The sequence below is a fragment of the Gigantopelta aegis genome, chromosome 8 (assembly GCF_016097555.1).
Source record: "Gigantopelta aegis isolate Gae_Host chromosome 8, Gae_host_genome, whole genome shotgun sequence".
In the NCBI taxonomy this organism is placed as follows: Eukaryota; Metazoa; Mollusca; class Gastropoda; order Neomphalida; family Peltospiridae; genus Gigantopelta; species Gigantopelta aegis.
The window spans coordinates 6,329,057-6,350,415 of NC_054706.1; the positions used below are offsets into that span (position 1 = coordinate 6,329,057).

Sequence of the window (21,359 nt, forward strand, 5' to 3'; positions counted from 1 at the left end):
TGTAATGATGTCATGTTCAGTATGGTCTGTTCCAAATTGTCAGTCAGTCGTTTGTGTGTGTATATTTCATCGTCAACATGATGACTTTCACCTATAAAATACACTATTTTTATGTTTATTAGGTTTGTTATGTATGTACAGTAAGGCTGGGTTTCCACAGAAGTTCACTTTTCACGTGTCATGATTCACTTTTCACCATTCAGGCGTGAACAGAAGAAGGAACAAGTCATTTTCAAAATACAGGTCCCATGGGCGTACACGAGTCACTTTATACTTTCGTGTCATTGGTCACGCGTGACTAAAGAAACGAACATGATTAATTTATTGGGGGGGGGGGGGGGGGGTTGTGACATGAACAGCGAAGCACAGTTAAATTATTTAATCATTGTAGTTGCGAAATAACCTACATAATGCAAAATCTATTACATTATGTTGAAAATGTAAATACGGTAGTTTCTTCCTTCGTGGATTTTGGGTACATTTTACAAAAATCTTGAAAGATATTTGGTTGCTAACTGAGTGGAAATGATATGATATGATTAGATTATGGTGTGGTATGGTATGATAATTATGGTATGGTATGATAATTATGGTATGGTGTGATAATTATGGTATGGTGTGGAAAACGAAAGTGACAAATGAACCGAGTCTACGTGAAACCGTCATGAAAGTGAATTGTGAAACGTTAATCATGACACGTGAACTTCTATGGAAACCCAGGTTTACAGGTCATTATAATACTAATACAATTTTCACTTTCTCGTTCCACATATTTTCACAAACCATATCTAACAAGCTAAACCACGATGGGGTATATCTGTGATTGGTACTTTAGTTTCCTCTTGGTATTGGTTTGGCACGCAATGGCAGATGTGTTTTTCGTACTAAGATTTCACTAAACACTTCAGTATGAAATAACTTTCGCCATAGTACCAGTTTCGTCATAGACCTGATTTCATGATACTAGTCATCTGATCCCATTAGTTTTTGTCATGGTACTAGTTATCCCATGCCATTGGTTTTGCCATGGTACTAGTTACCTTATCCTATTAGTTTCGTCATGGTACTAGTTACCCAATCCTATTGGCATTGTAATGGTATTAGTTACTACATCCTTGTTTTTCATGGTACTAATTACCCCATCCTATTGGTTTTGTCGTGGTACTAGTTATCTGATCCCATTATTTTAAAACTGATTTTGGAATAATAACCCTGTTTGAATTTAAAACCTAATTACCTGAACCCATTGGTTTTGTCCTGACACTAGCTATCCCATCCTGTTGTTTTGTAATGATATTAGTTACTAGATCCTATTAGTTTTGTCCTGACACTAGCTATCCCATCCTGTTGTTTTGTAATGGTATTAGCTTCATGTTACTAGATTTTCACATGTCACCAAACAAATTTAAAATAATACGTCAATGCTGTAAAATACTAGTTCTATATCTCGCGCGTTTTAATTGGTTAAGTAAGAACTGGACAACATGCACGTGATTAACCGGAATTGCTAAAGTGGAAAAATATAATATTCAATTTTTAAACGCATAGTTTATTGGTGTAGCTTATTTAAAGTTTGTGTTTAATTTAATATTATGAGGGGTTTTTTTTTAAATCAGGTTTTTTTGTGTGTTAATGTTGGACAATTCGAATTGCAAATGTCTATAGCACACTATCGGTCCCTTATTTTATTTGACGCGAAATAAAACACTTTCGACGATGCGGTAATTAGTTACATGCGAGATCAGTTGGTAAGGAAAAGAAGTGTAAATAATTTTAAATGGAACCATTACACTTTTCTATAGGAAACACGTGTACATGTAACTGTACGTGGACCTGTGACACCACGTCTTTTCTAGACCGACCAGACATATCAACGTAAAATATATAGCATTCAGTACCCACACCTACCTTCCTCAAAATAGGTACGTTTCTCAGTAGTAACGATATATGTGTTTACGGTAATGTATATAATGCAGTTTTATATTATGTACAATACTATATTTACAATTATAAAAGCAGTAACAGAACAAATACATCAAATAAATATTAAAAGCAAATAATATAGAAACACATACCCTCCCCACTAGACTGAATCTATGACTGGACGTTTCGGTTGATACATCTACTTTAATCTAGTTTGGTAAGATAGTATAACGTTGTCAAAACGTATTTTTGTCTCCCTTATGCAGAGATACGAAACACGTGACCCTCACTTAAATATACAGCTGGTAGCTTTTGTGAGGAATTGATACATACTGCCTCTCAAACCGTTATATGTAAACATCGTAGAATCTTCCTTAAAAACAGGCAGGCCAGACGAAAGTCAGCAGTCTGTGTCTTAAACAGACAATCTACCACCCTGCCATAGAGCACCAATGTCAATACAACCGAAATGCATTGAGGCATAAGACTGTTTTGACAAAATGCCAAGACACAGCAATCGTATAGTTTCTATTCCTCTCCAAAATCATACGCATTCATGACTAGTGACTCGTATTAATGCTGAGTTAGGACCATAAATTTAAATACCGATCCACATAACGGAATACTAAATTTATATACCACTCAAAAGAATTTGTTTATTAAACACAGAGATATAGCACTACTCCACATAAAAACAGTAAGTATTTTATTTATACCACTCCAAAGCATAGTAAGCAGCATAAAACAGATCTGGATATTTAACATTGTGCTATAATGACATATTTGTATACATAATGGTGTACTATTACTGATAGCACACAGGTACAATAAAAGTGTTTCTCTATAAAGATCCTTATATATTACAAGGTAGTAAAGGTTCTCTCACATTAACACTCAAATCAGCACATTCAGTGTACACAACAGAATTCTGGGGGTGTTTATACAACGTATATTAAATTTTAAAGTCAACAGTTTGTTTAAACACTTTTCTCGGTTCACAAAGGAAAGATGCGCCAACTCTTATCAGTTCAGAAACGGTAACCGCCAATCGTGCCCAGTAGATCACAGCTGTATAGCTGGTCTAACCGACACATCCCAACACACGATTTGAGAAATTCGCAAATCTTTGAACAATCATATCACAGTTTTAATAGCACTGAACCGAATCAGTTACAACAGCACTGACTCAAAGTCAAGTTTAAACATTACTGTACTTAATTCTAATGATGAAACCACTTGATGAAATACAAACCACAACACCACCGTACTGAATCCAAAACACAACAGCATTGTGATGAATCGAAATAACAAAAGCTACTGTACCAAATCGAAACCATAATATTAATAGTGTACCGAATATCAGCCAGAATATCGCTGTACCAAATTATAATCACAATACTTCGGTTCCGAATCACAATATTAAATCCATATCACAGTTTTAGATACTGTACTAAATATGAATCACCATGGTAGCGAATCCTCCTATGAAACGCTGGATATTTTCCTGGGTAGGGACATTGTCCCCATTGGTTTATCAGCAAATGTGGCTCTCTGAAGCATCGACTTGATGGAGGAGATTCTGGCTTTCGTTTCCTCGTCAAAACACAGTTCGTCTTTCGTCTCGCTCAGTTTCGTTGTGGTTGCGTATGTTTTCTCGGAATCACGTTCACATTTCCTGGACGCCAGTCTGGCAGCTGAAGCATTCGTCACATTTCTGTTCACTTTGGGAAGAGTTGAGGGTGGTGGTGGTAGTGGTGGCGCTGGTGGTGCCAGTGATGTCGTCATCGTGCTGGTGGTGTTTGGTATGGGTGGAGCCGCACGTTTGGGACTCACGATGGCTGATGGCTTCAGAATGACCTCTGTATCAGAATCGCTACATGATCCACGTCGTGTTCTCGCTGCTAGAGCAACTGTCACCGGGTTTTTTCTGGGTTCTTTCGCCTCTTGCTTTTTCGCCTGGATACCGAGTATTAGCGCCGGGTTGGCAAAGGGTAAATCCTTTTTGATAAGAATTTCTTGCAGTTCCTTAATTTTCAGTCCTCGTTTCTTCGGTTCATTATCTTCTTTCTCGACCAGTTTTAATTCTACGTGTTCTGCACTGTCATCATGACTTCCAATCCCCTCATCCGAGTCTGAAGTAGCCTGCATCTGTGCCTTATCCGGGTTGTTCGGTTTGTGTCTCTCGACCTTCTCTTGCTTATCGACCTGTCTCTCTTCTTTCGCTTGTCTGTCTTCTCTGACTTGTTTTTCTTCTCGCTCTTGCCTGTCTCGTATTTTTTCTCCATATTGTCTCTGTTCTCGTTCCTGTCTCTCACGTTTATCCTGCATTTTCTGTCTCTCGTTATTCTTGACAGTTTGATCAGTAGCAGAATCTCTCCTAGCCGAAGATTGATTTCTTCTTCGTTCTAACGTAGAAGGATCTTTGACTATGTTCTCAGAACTGAAGACTGGATTACACGTGTTGTGAGCTGGTGGAATTCCTCGTACAGTTCTTTTGAACGTTCCGTTTGTAATGCTGTGCTTGAGGATGGCTGCTAAGCTACTGGAGTTCAAACCGAGATTAGACGAGCCTGAATGAGACACATCCAAAGGTTGTTTGCACGTCTCCTGTGCGGACGTGGCCTGTGTGGTTTCCTTTTCACTCTCGTTCTCGGACAGAGGAACAATCTCACTGTACAGATGTTCATCGTCATGCTGATCAGCCAACTGTGTTTGCTTGCTTTCTTTCTTCACGTGCAGGAAGCTTGGGATGGGAACATCGTCTTCCTCCTCGCTGGAAGAGCTGAATTTACGCGCGTTCATTTGCATGTGGACTAAGCCTTTACTCTTCCATGGTGGCCTTTCTGGTAAAGGGAATTTTTTCACAGATCCTCTCTCAGAGCAACCATCTTCGGTTGTGTCGCCAAATGTGAACACAGCTGTTTCATCAGAATCGGGAAGAATTCGCGACGAGGGCAGAGAACTTTCGTAACCACTCATATCGTCTGATGGTTTCTTGTTAACGTCATCCTCGCAGTGTACAATGTTGATCTCCACCGTCGTGACAGCACCCTCCATGTCTGAACATAGGGAAGATCCACCATCTGAATCCCTCATGGCAGAGTCAGACGACCCACAAGACAGCCTCTTCATGTGTCCCGACTCTGCAGACGTAGACAAGTTGAAACCATTCTGACCTTCAAATCCGGAGATGCCTGACTCATCCGAGCTGTAGTCTATTTCCGGAGAGGGAGACCGATCGTCTGTGTACTCGTCTTCCTGGACCGTCGACAGCTTTTCCTTCTCGTCCTTGTGTTTCTTCCTCTTTGCGAAGAACTTCTTTGTCGACGAAAACACAGTTTTTGCCTCTTCGTACTCGCTTGTGTCGTCACGAGATAGGTTTGCTCGTCGGACGATGGGGAGCGTCCTGCTGTAGACGGACACGGAGTCGAACCCGTCCTCCTGTTCCTCCTTGATGTCATCCAATGACGAGTCTCGGCTTCCCTGGTGGAATCCGTTGTACTCCTGGATCATCCCAAGTGGCGTCCTCTGGCTGAACCTGGAACATTCAATGAAACATTTATTTATTTATTATCAATCAAAACAAAAAAGTACATAGAAAACACTTTAAACGTAACCATAAATATAATAATAATAGATAGATAATAACTAGTTAATGAAGTCGGATATCTGCTTTATCCTGTGAAAGTAAGAATGGGAAATTCCGCGAGGTTTTCTAAATAATATTACTTTGCTTTATCCGATATCATATTCTGTCAATAGAAACGGTGGTTGCAGGATAAAAACATATAGGGGATCACATCTACAATGACAGGAAAGAGTGACTAACCAAACACCCCATCAGTAGTGACAGGAAGTTATTCAGTCTGACGACATAGTACGAATATTCATGCTCACAGTTCATATGTGTACTTTATTCAGCAGTACGATGATAATAATGTTTTCCCTTATAACCTTCTCTCAGTATACTAAAACCAACTGACACAGTCACATAGAATTAACCATTTCTTCTATGAAAACTGTTATGGCAAAAACATTTTTGTTTGTCGTCCAGCCTCATGGCAGAGCAGGGGAGGGGGGAGGGTGTATGTGGGGGAATAGATGGATGGATGTTTAATGGCACGCCAATCTTATGGCAGAGTGGGTAGGGGCAAAGACAATGTGTCGACCCTTTATTAAACACGGTACTCACATTATTTCATCAATCTTTCAAGCAAAAAAGGTTCTATTCACGGTAAATCCATTGGCAATAACTGATTTAAGATTAAGACAAAAACAAAAACATTTCAGTACATTAGATATAAAGCAAAGTCTGTAAATAAGACACGATAATAGGAATACTGATGTAACCAATAAACCTGAAATTGTTAACAGGCTGTTAAATATACATATATTATTTCCCATCACTCGGTTCCACTGTTTTGGAGCGACAAAGAAGTTATCACAACGAAGGTTTTATCTCTACTAAAAGTGACGTTTTAACGTACTTGTATAACCCTAATGAGACAACGTCTCTATCAGTATGACGACGTTAAAAACGGGAATATAATAAACATGTACTATAGTTAGCACCATGCTTAAGAGCATCTCGGCAAACTCAAAAGTCGGAAGTGAATATTCAACAGAGCAGTGTTGTTAGAAAACGTTTTATCTGGACAATAAATGCATGCAATTGTGTTTCAAGTAGTACCACTGTGTCAAGTACCCTTGTGGTTGAAACGTGTGGGAACTCCGATTTGTTGTGGACGATTGAACCATGATCGGATCAAGTAACATTTTACCACCTCTATTTTTACTTGATGCAAGTATTAACTGAAACATGAAACATTGAGCATATACGTAACTGTGTCATAAGAAAGTCTACAGACATCAATTCAGTTCACACGTGCATGAACCAGAAAATCTAATTTAGATGAATCACGAATCAGTTGAACCAGTAACGATAAATCAGGCACAAGTACTACAGTACAGTGAATTTTGGTTGAACATTGAATTGCAAACATATTTTACTGCATAAACAACAAAGGATTGGACACACGTTTGCCAACTTACTACGCCTTCTTCTAACAACACCCTGCTATATTAAACATCAAAAGTTCCCTATTTTGTAATTAAATACTTTCGGAGGTGTTGTATTCATTTCATTTCACTCTCGATACGTGTACACATATATCAATTTACTGTTCAGGTACGTCCGTCCCGTGCGCAGCTTCGGACATCAGTGGATGGGTGCGGCACTAATGTATTCATATTTATGGTTTATGAACGTAGACACCAACGCTTTAATAATTAACGGTTTGCTTCTTTACTCCCCCCCCGCCCCGCCCTCTCTCTCTCTCTCTCTCTCTCTCTCTCTCTCTCTCTCTCTCTCTCTCTCTCTCTCTCTCTCTCTCTCTCTCTCTCTCTCACTCACTCTCTCTCTCTCTCTCTGCGCTCACTCATAAGTAGTTTACTTATCAATACTGGCATTATTCACAAATGGTTCATATAATAGTCCTGTGAACAGGGCCATACAAGAGGCTTAGTTTTTAATACGAAAGAGTAACATTTGTCAATATGGCTACAAATGACCATTGATGCATTTTATTACAGATGGTTTTAACAAAAAGACCTTCGTAACAACAATGTGTTTTCTTCGCAGATTGTTCATTTACCCATTCGCGTGACGTTTCACTCATGTTTAGTATACCCTTCAACAACATCCTTACTGATTTTAAAGGTATAGTCCCAGTTCGATTTCCACTGCTCGAAAAGTTCACGAAGGCTGTCCGTAATGGATAGATCACCTTCTTTAAGATGACTAACAGAAACGTGAATACTCAGACACAGCACTGGAGACAATGTCGTGAATGTTTTGCAAAGGCTGAAGTATTCCTATAATTGAACACTGCGTAATATACTTACCAGACTTTACGCAAGGTCGTGTACGTTCAGGTCTACATTCTGTAAAGGCAAACGTATTCCTATAAGTGAACACGTTTCTATAGTGACCAGACTTTGCGCAATGTCGTGACTTGAAGGCAACATTCTATAAAAGGTTGACTTATTTCTATAACTTAACACTGGGTGATATAGTGATCGGACGTTACGCAATGTTATGACTGTTCAAGACCACAATGTGTAAATGCTGAAGTATTCCTATAATTAAACACTGGGTGATATAGTGACCAGAATTTACGCCATGCCAACACTGTTCAAGACCCCAATACGCAAAGGCTGAAGTATTCCTGTAATTAAATACTAGGCGATATAGTGACCAGACTTTACGCCATGCCATGACTGTTCAAGACACCAATGTGTAAAAGCTGAAGTATTTCTATAACTAAACACTGGGTGATATAGTGACTAGACTTTACGCCATGCCACGGCTGTTCAAGACCCCAATACGTAAAGGCTGAAGTATTCCTATAACTGAACACTGGGTGATATAGTGACCAGACTTTACGCCATGCCATGACTGTTCAAGCCAACAATGTGTAAATGCTGAAGCATTTATATAACGTTGCATATAACGATTCTTTGCTGCTGATCGGAAAGAGTAGCCCATTGTGTGGCAGCAGCGGGTTTCCTCTTTCATTATTATCTATGTGGTCCCAAACCATAACTTTAAACATTGCCATCACTGTTCAAGCCCACATTCTGTAAAGTTCTATAACTGAACACAGGATGGTATAGTGACCATGTTTTTAGCTGGATAACAAATCGTATTATCAAATGTAGAAGTCGATAAAAATAGAACAATAACCAAAATAGGAAGTTCAGTAAACAGAAGGTATTAGGGGATAGAAAAACGACAGGAAGAGCAGGGTTAATTACAATCGGAGCACCATTTACAGAGCATAAAATGTATTTTTAAGCGAATCGCTTGCAATTATATATTTTAATGTAGATTTCATAATCAATTAATTATAATATAAATTAAGATTTACATTTTCCGAAATAATACTTCTATACTGAATATTATTTAGTGATGGTAGCAAGTATTCAAACAATATAATTTTCCTTCATGTCTTAAAACATTAATTCATCTATCCATCTATTCACACACAGATTCATTCACGAGCATGTAACTTTTGATGACAAACTTTAAATATGAAATTCTAATCCGTACTTCCTGTCAACGGTCATAAAAGGCATAACCTAGATCATTTCCTTATTCACGTGCCATCAATCTGTTCTAAACCATGTTTTAAGACATTCGGCTTTTGAGATTTTTAGTTATAAATATTTACATCGCGGTGAGCTTCAAAACACTGGAAACACATTCTGTGCAGTGCTGAAGCAATGTGACCACGCATAAATAACTCTGGTGTTTCACTTCAAAACGGTCCAACTTGGTCGGTATCTGAAGAATTATGAGGGACAGCGATGGGGAAAGTGTGCCGTATTTCATTCAAATCCGTAACAACAACCCTTCTCCGAGGTCCACGTGCTCGCAAGTAATCCCCACACACAGACAGCGCAAACATCGCTCATCTCCAACTAACACTCACAAACATCAGGTTTTGTAACTCGACGTAAACTAATTAGCTTTAGTCTCTTAATCTTACATCTTAACGCTGTACGGTTGGGGGTTTTCGGGGGGGGGGGGGTCGTAATTCTTGAGTAGTTTTTATATCCTTACGCCATGCCATATCGCATCATCATTTACTAATACAAAATAAATACACACCTCATTTTAATCAACTTATAATACAAGAACGCCATATTGTAACATTGTTTACAACTACAAAATATACACCTTTATTTTTAAGTACATGTTTCCCTTTTGGTCACGCTTATTCCATTCAAATTTCAAACAACGCCATGTCATTCTGGCAGAGAAGTTGTTCCAACAGGGTAGTGATGTCCAGGGACTCCTGGGAACATTCAACACGTTTTTATGGTGGGCATTTTGATGCAGTAGCTACTAAATATGATGTACAACCGACCAAAATGATGGCTGATGCTATTTCATATTTTGAACTTGTGCATATTTTTGTTTATCTCTTTCGTGAAACTCTTGCACATTTTTACATCGTTTTAGATGAAGTGTCGGACTTCACTGCTGTGGTGGCAGTACGCATGATGGGTGCCAGCATGTCAAAATAATGTTTTAACTAAACAACTTCATTTTATTAACAAACCCTAATACGTTATATGATCACTGTTTTGAGTGCATATCATCATAGTTATATTACACCCAATGCGCTCTTTTCTGTGCTAGTTGTTCATTTAACAAACTAGTCTGAGAGTGGCAGTCCTCTCTGGTGGTGAAGAAAGAAAGAATGAATGAATGAATGTTTAACGACACCCCAGCACGAAAATTACATCGGCTATTGGGTGTCAAACTATGGTGGTGAAGAAAGATGTATTGTCTAGTAAAGGATTTCCTCTGGAGTGACTGTCCTGCTATAGACTAGACACTAAATAAGAGTCATGGAATAAACCAATATTTTGCCAAATGCCCATTCGACTCTGCATTACAGCTCTAGATACGATCTTGATCACGGATAACAGTTTTGTTGTTCAAGGGACATTCCTGAATTTGCTGCAATTTTTAAGATGTTATCGACTAACAGAGACTTTTTAACGATTGTAATTACATATCAAATATATTTTTTGGCATAAATTATTAGTGGCTTCATATTAAACGTGTTTCTGATCGTTTAATATTTGCAGTAGGTTAAATTTCATTTAATTTCCTAAAAAAAAATTTTTTCGTACGTACGAAATTATTTTAAGACAAAATCCAGTTTGGGCCTCTTACAAATATTATGACGACCAGAAACATATTGAATATACAGACACTGATATTCTAAACAAGAAAATATATTTAATATGTAAGTTTAATCGTAGAAATATTTTATTACTCGGAAACACCTTACAATGCAGCAAACTCAGGAATGTCCCTTTCATATTTAAGCTATTAGTGGGTATATCTCTATGTCCTGATATTATATGTAATTCTATAAACACCCCGGTTGTGGAAAACAGTCATGGTGCAGGTACAGATGACACTATTTACTAGTATCTAACGAGTTGCAAGATAAATGGTATCTAACAGATACGAATGCAGTATTTTATTTCGTACATACTCTCAAAGACCATATTTAAAATAAATTTAAATGTCTTTTCTAACGAAAACTAATTTACGGCCAAGCGCTTGTAATTAATGTATGCGCCACATAGCAATCAATTTCATGTTAAAGGAACATTCCCGAGTTTGCTGCATTGTAAGATGTTTCCAACTAATAAATTATTTCTACGATTAAACTTACATAGTAAATATATTTTCTTGTTTAGAATATCAGTGTCTGTATATTCAATATGTTTCTGGCCGTCTTAATATTTGTAAGAAAAAAGAAAGAAAGAAATGTTTTATTTAACGACGCACTCAACACATTTTATTTACGGTTATATGCCGTCAGACATATGGTTAAGGACCACACAGATTTTGATAGGAAACCCGCTGTCGCCACTTCCTGGGCTACTCTTTCCGATTAGCAGCAAGGGATCTTTTATTTGTGCTTCCCACAGGCAGGATAGCACAAACCATGGCCTTTGTTGAACCAGTTATGGATCACTGGTCGGTGCAAGTGGTTTACACCTACCCATTGAGCCTTACGGAGCATTCACTCAGGGTTTGGAGTCGGTATCTGGATTAAAAATCTCATGCCTCGACTGGGATCCGAACCCAGTACCTACCAGCCTGTTGACCGATGGCCTAACCACGACGCCACCGAGGCCGGTAAATATTTGTAAGAAGCCCAAACTGGATTTTGTCTTCAAATAATTTCGTACGTACGAAAACGTAATATTTTAGGAAATAAAATGAAATTTAACCTACAACAAATATTATAACGATCAGAAACACGTTTAATATGAAGCCACTGATATGTTACGCAGAAAAATATATTTGATATGTAATTACAGTCGTCAAAAAGTCTCTGTTAGTCGATAACATCTTAAAAATTGCAGCAAACTCAGGAATGTCCCTTTAAGGTATACGTCATATAGCAATCAATTTCGATCGTGCTTATCTCATCTGATGCTCGGACTGTGGTGGCCGTGTCATCACCTAGGAGCAGCCGGTTGTATGTTTTTATTTTTATATCATACGTACTGTGTGAGTGTTTTTGGTGTGTTATCGTAAATAATGAATTGTGTTCTTACCAGCTGGTGTGTAAGAATGATTTGACAATAAAAACACCAATTAGAGAATATTTAACCAAACGTTAGTTAAACAGTTTTTTGATGATATTGTGCTTTCTCCGCGGTTACATCAAATGTGAAATATATCCATTAAAGAATCCATGTATAGAAAACGAAACTTTAACTGACTGTTAACCAAGTTATGCATGGCGTTCATGTTTCCAGAGGCAAACAAACAATGATCAAACTTTAACTAAACTATAAGTGTCCTTGTTAGTTTTGCACAGTTCTTACATCAGGGTTATGATGTCCAGGGACCCCTAAGGGCATTCCAAAACGTTTATGGTAGACTAAATACGAAGCATCATTGACCAAAATGCTGGCTAATGCTATTCCACATTTTGAACATGTGCATACTTTTTCTTCTCTTTGGTGAAACTCTTGCACATTTTTTCATCAATTTAGTTGAAGTGACGGACTTGACAGCTTTGAGGAAGTATATATTCACCTTTCGCGAACATCTGATATCACCACTCTCTTCAGTCATTCATGAATGCATGTCATGCCAGCTATATTTATTCCAGTGACCTATGTCCTGTGCCAGATTTAATTTAGTAAAGTTCAAACGAAGCCCCGTCACATATGGATCTAACCCCACCCGGATCTTGACAGACCTAGTATTAGGTTAACGTATATTCGTATATTTAAAATATTGACATTTGCCAACCTTTGTCGTGATGAATTTTTCTTGTAGAAAGTAGGAAATTGCATCTTGGACGATAAAGTGTTCAAAATGTTTCTAGGAAGCATGCCCCTGAACACTTCGGGGAAAAAAGGTAAACGTCCTACCAAAAGACCCCAACGTTTCAATACAAAGTCCCACATACAGTAATTATTTGTTTGCGATTGTACCGAATTAGGGACTATTTCAAAATACTAGTCTTGGTGTCGGATGGAATTTGAAACTTTGCCCGTATATTCATAATGAACATGTTATACCACATCTAGATATATATTTTAAAGTGTTTTCTCTATCATTATACTTCATTAAGAAATGTCAGTCATGACTTTAAAAGTGGCATTTCTGACTTTACAGACATTTAAACATGCCCCCTGCTAACAATTTTAATTACATTTTCTTGCTTAGAATATTAATGTTTGTACACTATGTGTTTCTAATATTCCTAATGTTTATAGTAGCTTAAACAGGATTGTTTTTACATGTGCTTAATTATTGAAGACAAAATCTGTTTGAGCTGCTAATTAGAATTTTTGGGTCTGGTGTTGACCACTTTTAAAATATGCCCATTATAATCATTTGCTTGAAGCGTACAGTTGTTCATTTTAAAATATGCCCATTATAATCATTTGCTTGAAGCGTACAGTTGTTCATTTTAAAATATGCCCATTATAATCATTTGCTTGAAGCGTACAGTTGTTCATTTTAAAGCGACAGAGCCTAGTTTTTAAACACTGCAGTATATTTTTTCACTATTATATCCGTTTATGATCACTGAAATCAAACATTACTTATAGTCTATTCTTTCCTAGTACTGAAGTGTTTCTGGTCATCCTGGTGTTTCTAATACCAAACAAATGCATGTTTCATAGTTTTATAGACGTACTTGCGTCTGAGAAGTGGCGGTTATTGATTTGAGTTCTAGTCTATTTTTTATGGATATTTCACTGTTTCAACGTCACATACTTCTTTCAGTCTATTGTAACTTTATCCAAATGAGTTTGTAAATTAACTAAACTTAGTGTCCATTTTCTACGGGTTAAAACTAGTGTCTGCGCCTTTACGTGATTATTTCATTTGATTGAACAGCGTTATATTTAATACGACTGTGGTGTTTAGATATTCAGCATATACACTTGTGTACAAATGTTATACGTCGTGAAAAAAAAGCATTTTAAGTGTTGAATTTGTAATGATACATTTTACTTGTAGAATGTAGTTTTAAATTTTTCAGGGGAAGCATGCTTCTGAGTCCCCTCCATAAATGTTCGTTTACTTTTGCCATGCCTGCATGTCTGACCATGTCTATACTGTATAATGTGTCCATAATGCATGTCACCATCTTGACAAGCAATCCGTTACCATGACATGTCTTGTACAGACTAACGTTCAGAGCGCGTGAATAATGAGGGAACAATTATTTTTCTGTTCGCTTGACACTTATCTAGTGCTACAGTATTACCGAACACAAAATTGTCTTATTTTAGTATTTTATGTACAAATTCAAACGAAAGCATCTCAGCGTTCAAACCCCGTAGATGATACGTGAAAGTGGAGCGCAGTTCAGGCGTAGGGTTTAACGGAACTTCGTCATCAAAATATTGTGAGCAGTGTTTCTGTAAAATACTTAATATACCTTCCTTGAAATATTGTTATACGAACAATAATGTGTTCCGTTTGTTCTTTCAGTCTTCCCCTTGTAGTGACGTAACCAATAAACTGGCAATCGTCCTACAGTCGGTGCTGGAATTATATACCGTGGTGACGATGTCGCCCAGGTCTCCTCTGCAGGCAAAACACCCAGCAGTGAGCGATGGCTGTATACCACCAGGACTCTATCATGACTTCTTTCAGAATCGACCGGCCTCGGTGGCGTCGTGGTTAGGTCATCGGTCAACAGGCTGGTACGTACTGGGTTCGGATCCCAGTCGAGGCATGAGATTTTTAATCCAGATACCGACTCCAAACCCTGAGTGAGTGCTCCGCAAGGCTCAATGGGTAGGTGTAAACCACTTGCACCGATCAGTGATCCATAACTGGTTCAACAAAGGCCATGGTTTGTGCTATCCTGCCTGTGGGAAGCACAAATAAAAGATCCCTTGCTGCTAATCGGAAGAGTAGCCCATGTAGTGGCGACAGCGGGTTTCCTCTCAAAATCTGTGTGGTCCTTAACCATATGTCTGACGCCATATAACCGTAAATAGAATGTGTTGTGTGCGTCGTTAAATAAAACATTTCTTTCTTTCTTTCTTTCAGAATCAATATTGTACAGCGATAGGGTATTGAATATCCTTCACCATTCTCAATATGAATACACTTTTTGGTGCGTTGGCATATAGTACGTGTGGATATTATTTTTAGGTGCACAAAATACTCTCTTTTTTCTTTAAAATTCTGAATTATGTATGCACTGGTTTATCAAAATTACAACGATATGTATTAGTACATCTTTGATTGTCGGTGGGCCCACTGGGCTATTTCTCGTTCGAGCCATATATACTCTTCAAAAAAAGAAACGCAAAAGGGTACAAATGGGTTATAACTCCGATTTTATGTTTCCTACCGGTTCATGCTTTGTGAATATAAGGTCATTGCATGTCCCAAACACATTCCCACGGTTACATTCGATAAAACGCAGCTACTGTACAATAAAGTTCCAAAATGTGAATATTCGCAAAAACGCAGCCACGTGCAAACCATGTCACCACTGCACGTGCGTTGTCTGCACGTGCAACATGAACACCGACAGTATAAAAGTGCAGGGTGTTCGCTTGCCTGGCCTCTGTATCTGGCCGACAGTTGACAATCCAGGACATGCCACGTCTCAGTGAACCGCAGAGAAACAATGCCATCGGCCGACTAGACGCAGGCGAATCCAGAACGGCCGTTGCCAGGGCATTCCATGTGTTCCCAAGTACCATCTCCAGACTGTGGGACCGTTACCAGCAACATGGATCAACACGTGACCTCCCTAGATCCGGTCGACCACGGGTCACTACCCCCGGGCAGGACCGCTACATCCGGGTACGCCACCTTCGGGAACGATTGACTACTGCCACCTCCACAGCCGCAGCAATACCAGGTTTGCGCAGGATATCCGACCAGACCATACGGAACCGCCTACGTGAGGTAGGAATTCGTGCCAGACGTCCAGTTCGAGGTGTCATCTTAACACCACAACACCGTCGACTCCGACTGCAGTGGTGCCAGATTCATCGACAATGGCCTCAACTGCGATGGAGACAGGTGTGGTTCAGTGACGAGTCCCGATTTCTGCTCCGACGTCATGATGGAAGATGTCGCGTGTATAGGCGTCGTGGTGAACGTTATGCGGCAAACTGCGTGCAGGAAGTGGACAGATTCGGCGGGGGTAGTGTCATGGTGTGGGCAGCCATCTCACACACTGGCAGAACTGACCTGGTCCACGTGCAGGGCAACCTGAATGCACAGGGCTACATTGACCAGATCCTCCGGCCACACATCGTTCCAGTTATGGCCAACGCCAACGCAGTGTTCCAACATTACAACGCCAGGCCTCACACAGTACGTCTCACAACGGCTTTCCTACAGAACAACAACATTAATGTCCTTCCTTGGCCATCGATATCACCGGATTTGAACCCAATTGAGCATCTATGGGACGAGTTGGACCGACGCCTCCGACAGCGACAACCACAGCCTCAGACCCTGCCCGAGCTGGCAGCAGCCTTGCAGGCCGAGTGGGCCACCATCCCCCGGGACGTCATCCGTACTCTGGTTGCTTCAATGGGCAGGCGGTGCCAGGCAGTTGTCAACACACGCGGAGGCCACACCCGGTATTGACTTCAGATGACCTTGACCTTGGTGGTGTGTCCTATCACTTACTCACAATGGACTAGAGTGAATTGTGAACAATCCTGCAATATTTGGTAATTATCGGACTCACCATTCAATAATTAAATCAATTCTCCAAATGTTACGACAATGTGGTTTTGCGTTTCTTCTTTTGAAGAGTATATATATATATTAATTTCGTCATGGTGTTACGTTCATCCTTTCTATGGGATGGTGCATATAAAAGATCCCTTACTATTAATGGAAAAATGTAGCGGGTTTCCTTTCTAAGACTATATGTCAAAATTACAGAATGTTTGACATCCAATAGCCAACGACTAATAAGTTAATGTGCTCTAGTGATGTCGTTAAACAAAACAATCTTTATTACATCTTTATTTTCCGGAAGGCCACGAAGAAACTGTACATGAGAGATGTTAACAGAACTCTCAGTGGCTACTTTTATCCACTCATGCTATCTCTCTAATGTGGTGGGGCGTAGCTTAGTTGTAAAGCGCCCGCTCGATGCGCGGTCGGTCTGGGATCGATCCCCGTCAGTGCACCACGATTGGTATATCAAAGGCCCAAGAAGTGGCGACAGGGGTTTCCTCTCTCAATATCTGTGTGGTCCTTAACCATATGTCTGACGCCATATAACCGTAAAATAAAATGTGTTGAGTACGTCGTTAAATCAAACATTTACTTCCTTCCTTCTTTCCAGTGTGGACTGAACATGTGTACAATGCAAAAATGGATGCTGATATGTTTCAAGTGATTCTCAACAAGCTGCAGTTCGGACTAGTGGTCACTTTGTTATCAGAGGGAAACCTGTCTGCAGGAAGAATGAATGTTTAACGACATCTCAGCAAAACACTACTCCGGGTATTGGGTGTCAAACAATGGTGAATATATAAATGAATCGATTATCAACCACGCTACCAAACTTCAAGAGATAAAGTGAAACAGTGTATAGAGCTGTGCACAAAATACAATTATCACAGACAAGTAAAATTAAAATTCAGAATAAAATTCGAGGATCTCTGGAAAATTTCAAAACAAGTTTAGGATAGAATTCTTTAGATTATTCTCTACTGGAACCATCTTAGTGTATTTCTAAAGACAAGAATATTTATTTTTCTCCACTAGTTATAGTTGTGTTCTAAGCCCGATTATTTTTCCCATTTAGCGATAATATATGATGGTAAAACAAAATAAGCCAATGTGTGTGTGTGTGTGTGTGTGTGTGTGTGTGTGTGTGTGTGTGTGTGTGTGTGTGTGTGTGTGTTTGTTTGTCCTTAGATCCTGTTTCATTCTTCATAATAATGTAAATATGATTTAGCCAAGAAAGACAATTTCCTGAAAGAGGTTTCCTAGATAACAATGACTGGCCATCTATTACGTTTTGCCACCTTTAGCCCTTCAACAATTGTGATGGAGGATTAGACCAATAGGCCTCACAAGAAATCATCATAGTTAAATGGATTATAATAAGAATCAAACACATCGTAAACATTTGTATTATGATAATAAATGTATATACTTTTGTTATTAATGTTGATTGATAAGTTCTGTCGAAGTTGTTCTGAAGCAATGTGGTTATCTTCAAGGTTTACTTTTATTCTTCATCAATGAATAATTTTATTCAAGGTATTTTAGGCCTTCGGCCCATATTACAATCTATGTATTACATTTCAGTGTATAGTGCAGTGCACATGTATAAAATATAAAAATATAAAACAGAAACATATAAATATTCTTATAAAACAATTCATCTTTTCAGTAGTTTTAGCCAAGCTGCTAACGTATATCATTCTTCAACAATGCAAGGGTAATAAAAATGTCTTTCCAGAATCTGTGTGAGATTTATTTTCACTTCATTAGCTGTGATAATCATCGCCTATGTTAGTGATCAACATACTTTTAGGACAACTGACACAGACGCAAATGTGGCCAGAGTGCCTCTAGAGACAGTGTTACTCCAAGTTAATTTCAAATAATTTACAAGCCACTTTACAAACCACCGTTTTCGATTGGCTGTGTCAACGTTTTCCTAGAAATGTGATATACACTTTCAAACATGTGCATAGAACATTTGGTTATTAATATTTATGTTATTATTAATGCTGATAAGATGTAAATCTTAAGGCAATAAAGAACTTGAACTTGAACTTGGTTAGCTATTTTAACTATATAACTCTTTCATTAGCCACTATTAACAGCTGACAGACAGCCAGAATAGTTGCTTCAACTTCAGTTGAATATAAGACAAGTGAATTAAAGTGAAAAGTGGCAATCTACTATATTATGTTACTGAACATGTTTTATTCTCTATAACCAACCATACCCAACTTTAGTTACCATACACCATATATTGTAGTTAAATAAATGTAATGTTCTATTCTCTATAATCAACCATACCCAACTTTATTTACCGTACACCACATATTGTAGTTAAATGAATGTAATGTTCTATTCTCTATAATCAACCATACTCATCAGGTAAAATAGGATGTCCTCGTTACAGGCAGGGTACATGTTAGAACTATTGTACAACGATGTCACGAATGTGTATATCTTCTAGCTGCTAACTTGTGCAGAGATACGAGTTTGTTCTGTCGTTCTGATAACATTCAACAAATATAATTGTGTGATTTTACAGTGCTCATTCAAGGCCACTCTTATGTAACATCAATTTCAACAAACAAAGATTTTCCGGCTCAAGGCAATATTCATCCAAAAGTGCAAACAGAAATGTGAAGACAATACGAATAACGGCGGCATATTTCACGCATTGATGCCAAATACAGAACAGGTTATCAAAATTCGGTATTGCCCTGGGCTATCTAGCACAGTGCCGAGGTTCCTGGAATAGTTACAGAAGCCCAGTCACGCTATTGTGTTTAGCTTTCTCTCCACGTAAGCTATGCGTTTAGCCTTTTTCTCTCTTCCCGTCATAGTTAGCCGTGTCTGGTATTTCCAGTCAAGGTTGGAATGTCTTGCGTGTGAAATACAACGTTAAATCTCAACGTGAAAAAAATAAGGTTTTCGTTGATATTTCCGAAATAGAGAAACATGGACGTAATGCATATTAGCACCTCCCACATGGAAACTGGAAGTAAACATGGTTAGCGGTGTAATTCTGCGTGCAACATTCGTACAGAAGATGTCATTTGGAAATAACAGTGGATATTTCTAGTGATGAAATATTTGTTACAATTAAAAGAATTATGATAACACTGCAACATTAAAAGTATACATGCTTGTAATTTTATGGGAAGTTGAATTAAGAGAAATGTGAAAACATTGCAAAGTTTTGCAATTTTAAAATTTTTGCGATTTTAACACAAAATTAATGTGTTGTGTAAAAAATACGCAACCAAAAAAAATACGCAACAAAACAAAACAAAAACCAATTAAAGTATTTGTTATCTTTAAAATTAAGTATAGCTACTTTACTGACCAACTGTTTTAATTTGGTTAATGTCGGTTTTGTCACTAAGTCTTTGATTTACACGGTTTGCATAATATATAATTATTACATCCTCTAAAATAAAACAGCTTTAAATGTGATTAATAAAATACATAGTTACAATACAGAAAACAAACGTGATTAATAAGCATGATATATTAAACTCAATGGTACTTTATCTAATTGTTAGTTTGTGAAATATATTAATAAAAAATATAAAAATAACCTGAATAACAAAACCATTTGTTTGCAGAATCAAATGTACAATAAATTTAAGTTATGAGTGCCAAGAGACATACATTTCTATCAAATATGATTTTGCGATTGGTAAACCTGTCTTACAAATCCAGTCATCACATGTACCAATGTATGATAGGTGATTAATCATTTCTGGATCATTCCATCTGCATCTGGATTACTTCAAATGTATTGAGTACATCCTCAGTGGTTCAGGCGGAGACTATGTACTTATGGGAAGTGGTGTTCTGGCAATGGGATCCTCGGGTGCATTTCGTCAGGGAACATTTTACAACAGAGCCAAATGTTTCCACCATATGTTAATGTAGCATTGAGAATAAAGCAATCGCAGGCCTTCTTGGAACAAACCAATGAATCTGATGTCGCAAGAAGGAGACTTCTACAAGTTCTGCTCGAATACCTATTACCTGATTCAACGGCAGAGGTAGAGAAAGGCAGTGTTCAGTGTGTTATTAGAATTGTCTGAACGGTTAGCACAATGCACATTGGACAACTGTTCAGTTCTGGCTACAGTATGACATTTGGTAGGTATATCAGCTGTTTGCTTATGCTATAAGGGCGAACGATTTGACGGACACATCAGCTATATGATGGCACTACAAGGACCAACGATTTCACGGAGATATCAGCTATTTGATCGCACCACCAAGACCAACAATTTGAATGAGATATCAGCTATTTGATCGTGTCACCAGTTATAACAATTTTGTGGAGAGATCAGCTATTCAGTCGTGTCACCGGGGCAAACGATTTGACCAAGAGGTCAGCTATTTGATCGTGTCACCAGGATCAACAATTTGACGGAGAGGTCAGCTATTTGATCGCGATTTGGCGCCGTTTGGTCTGCAGAAGATGTTACAACTGTATTTTACAACAGTGAATCATAACTGCACGATGAATGAAAGTATACCTCATGAATCTGTTATATATCGTATGTGGATGACAAACATCCTGGAATACGCTAACAACTGGAGATGGCGTATTACGATATACAACAAGCGAGCTTGGAATTGTTCACTGCCA

General features: G+C 38.4%; 1 protein-coding gene across 1 annotated transcript in view; it reads right to left on the reverse strand.

Annotated features, from left to right (window-relative positions):
* Positions 1-331: 331 nt before the first annotated feature.
* LOC121378892 overlaps positions 332-21,359 on the reverse strand; it is a 158,100-nt gene continuing 137,072 nt past the window's right edge. The window contains exon 6 of the mRNA XM_041507255.1: positions 332-5,461. Within this exon, the coding sequence (XP_041363189.1) occupies positions 3,406-5,461 (2,056 nt within the window). The 3' untranslated portion in view covers positions 332-3,405. The remainder of the gene's footprint in view (positions 5,462-21,359) is intronic.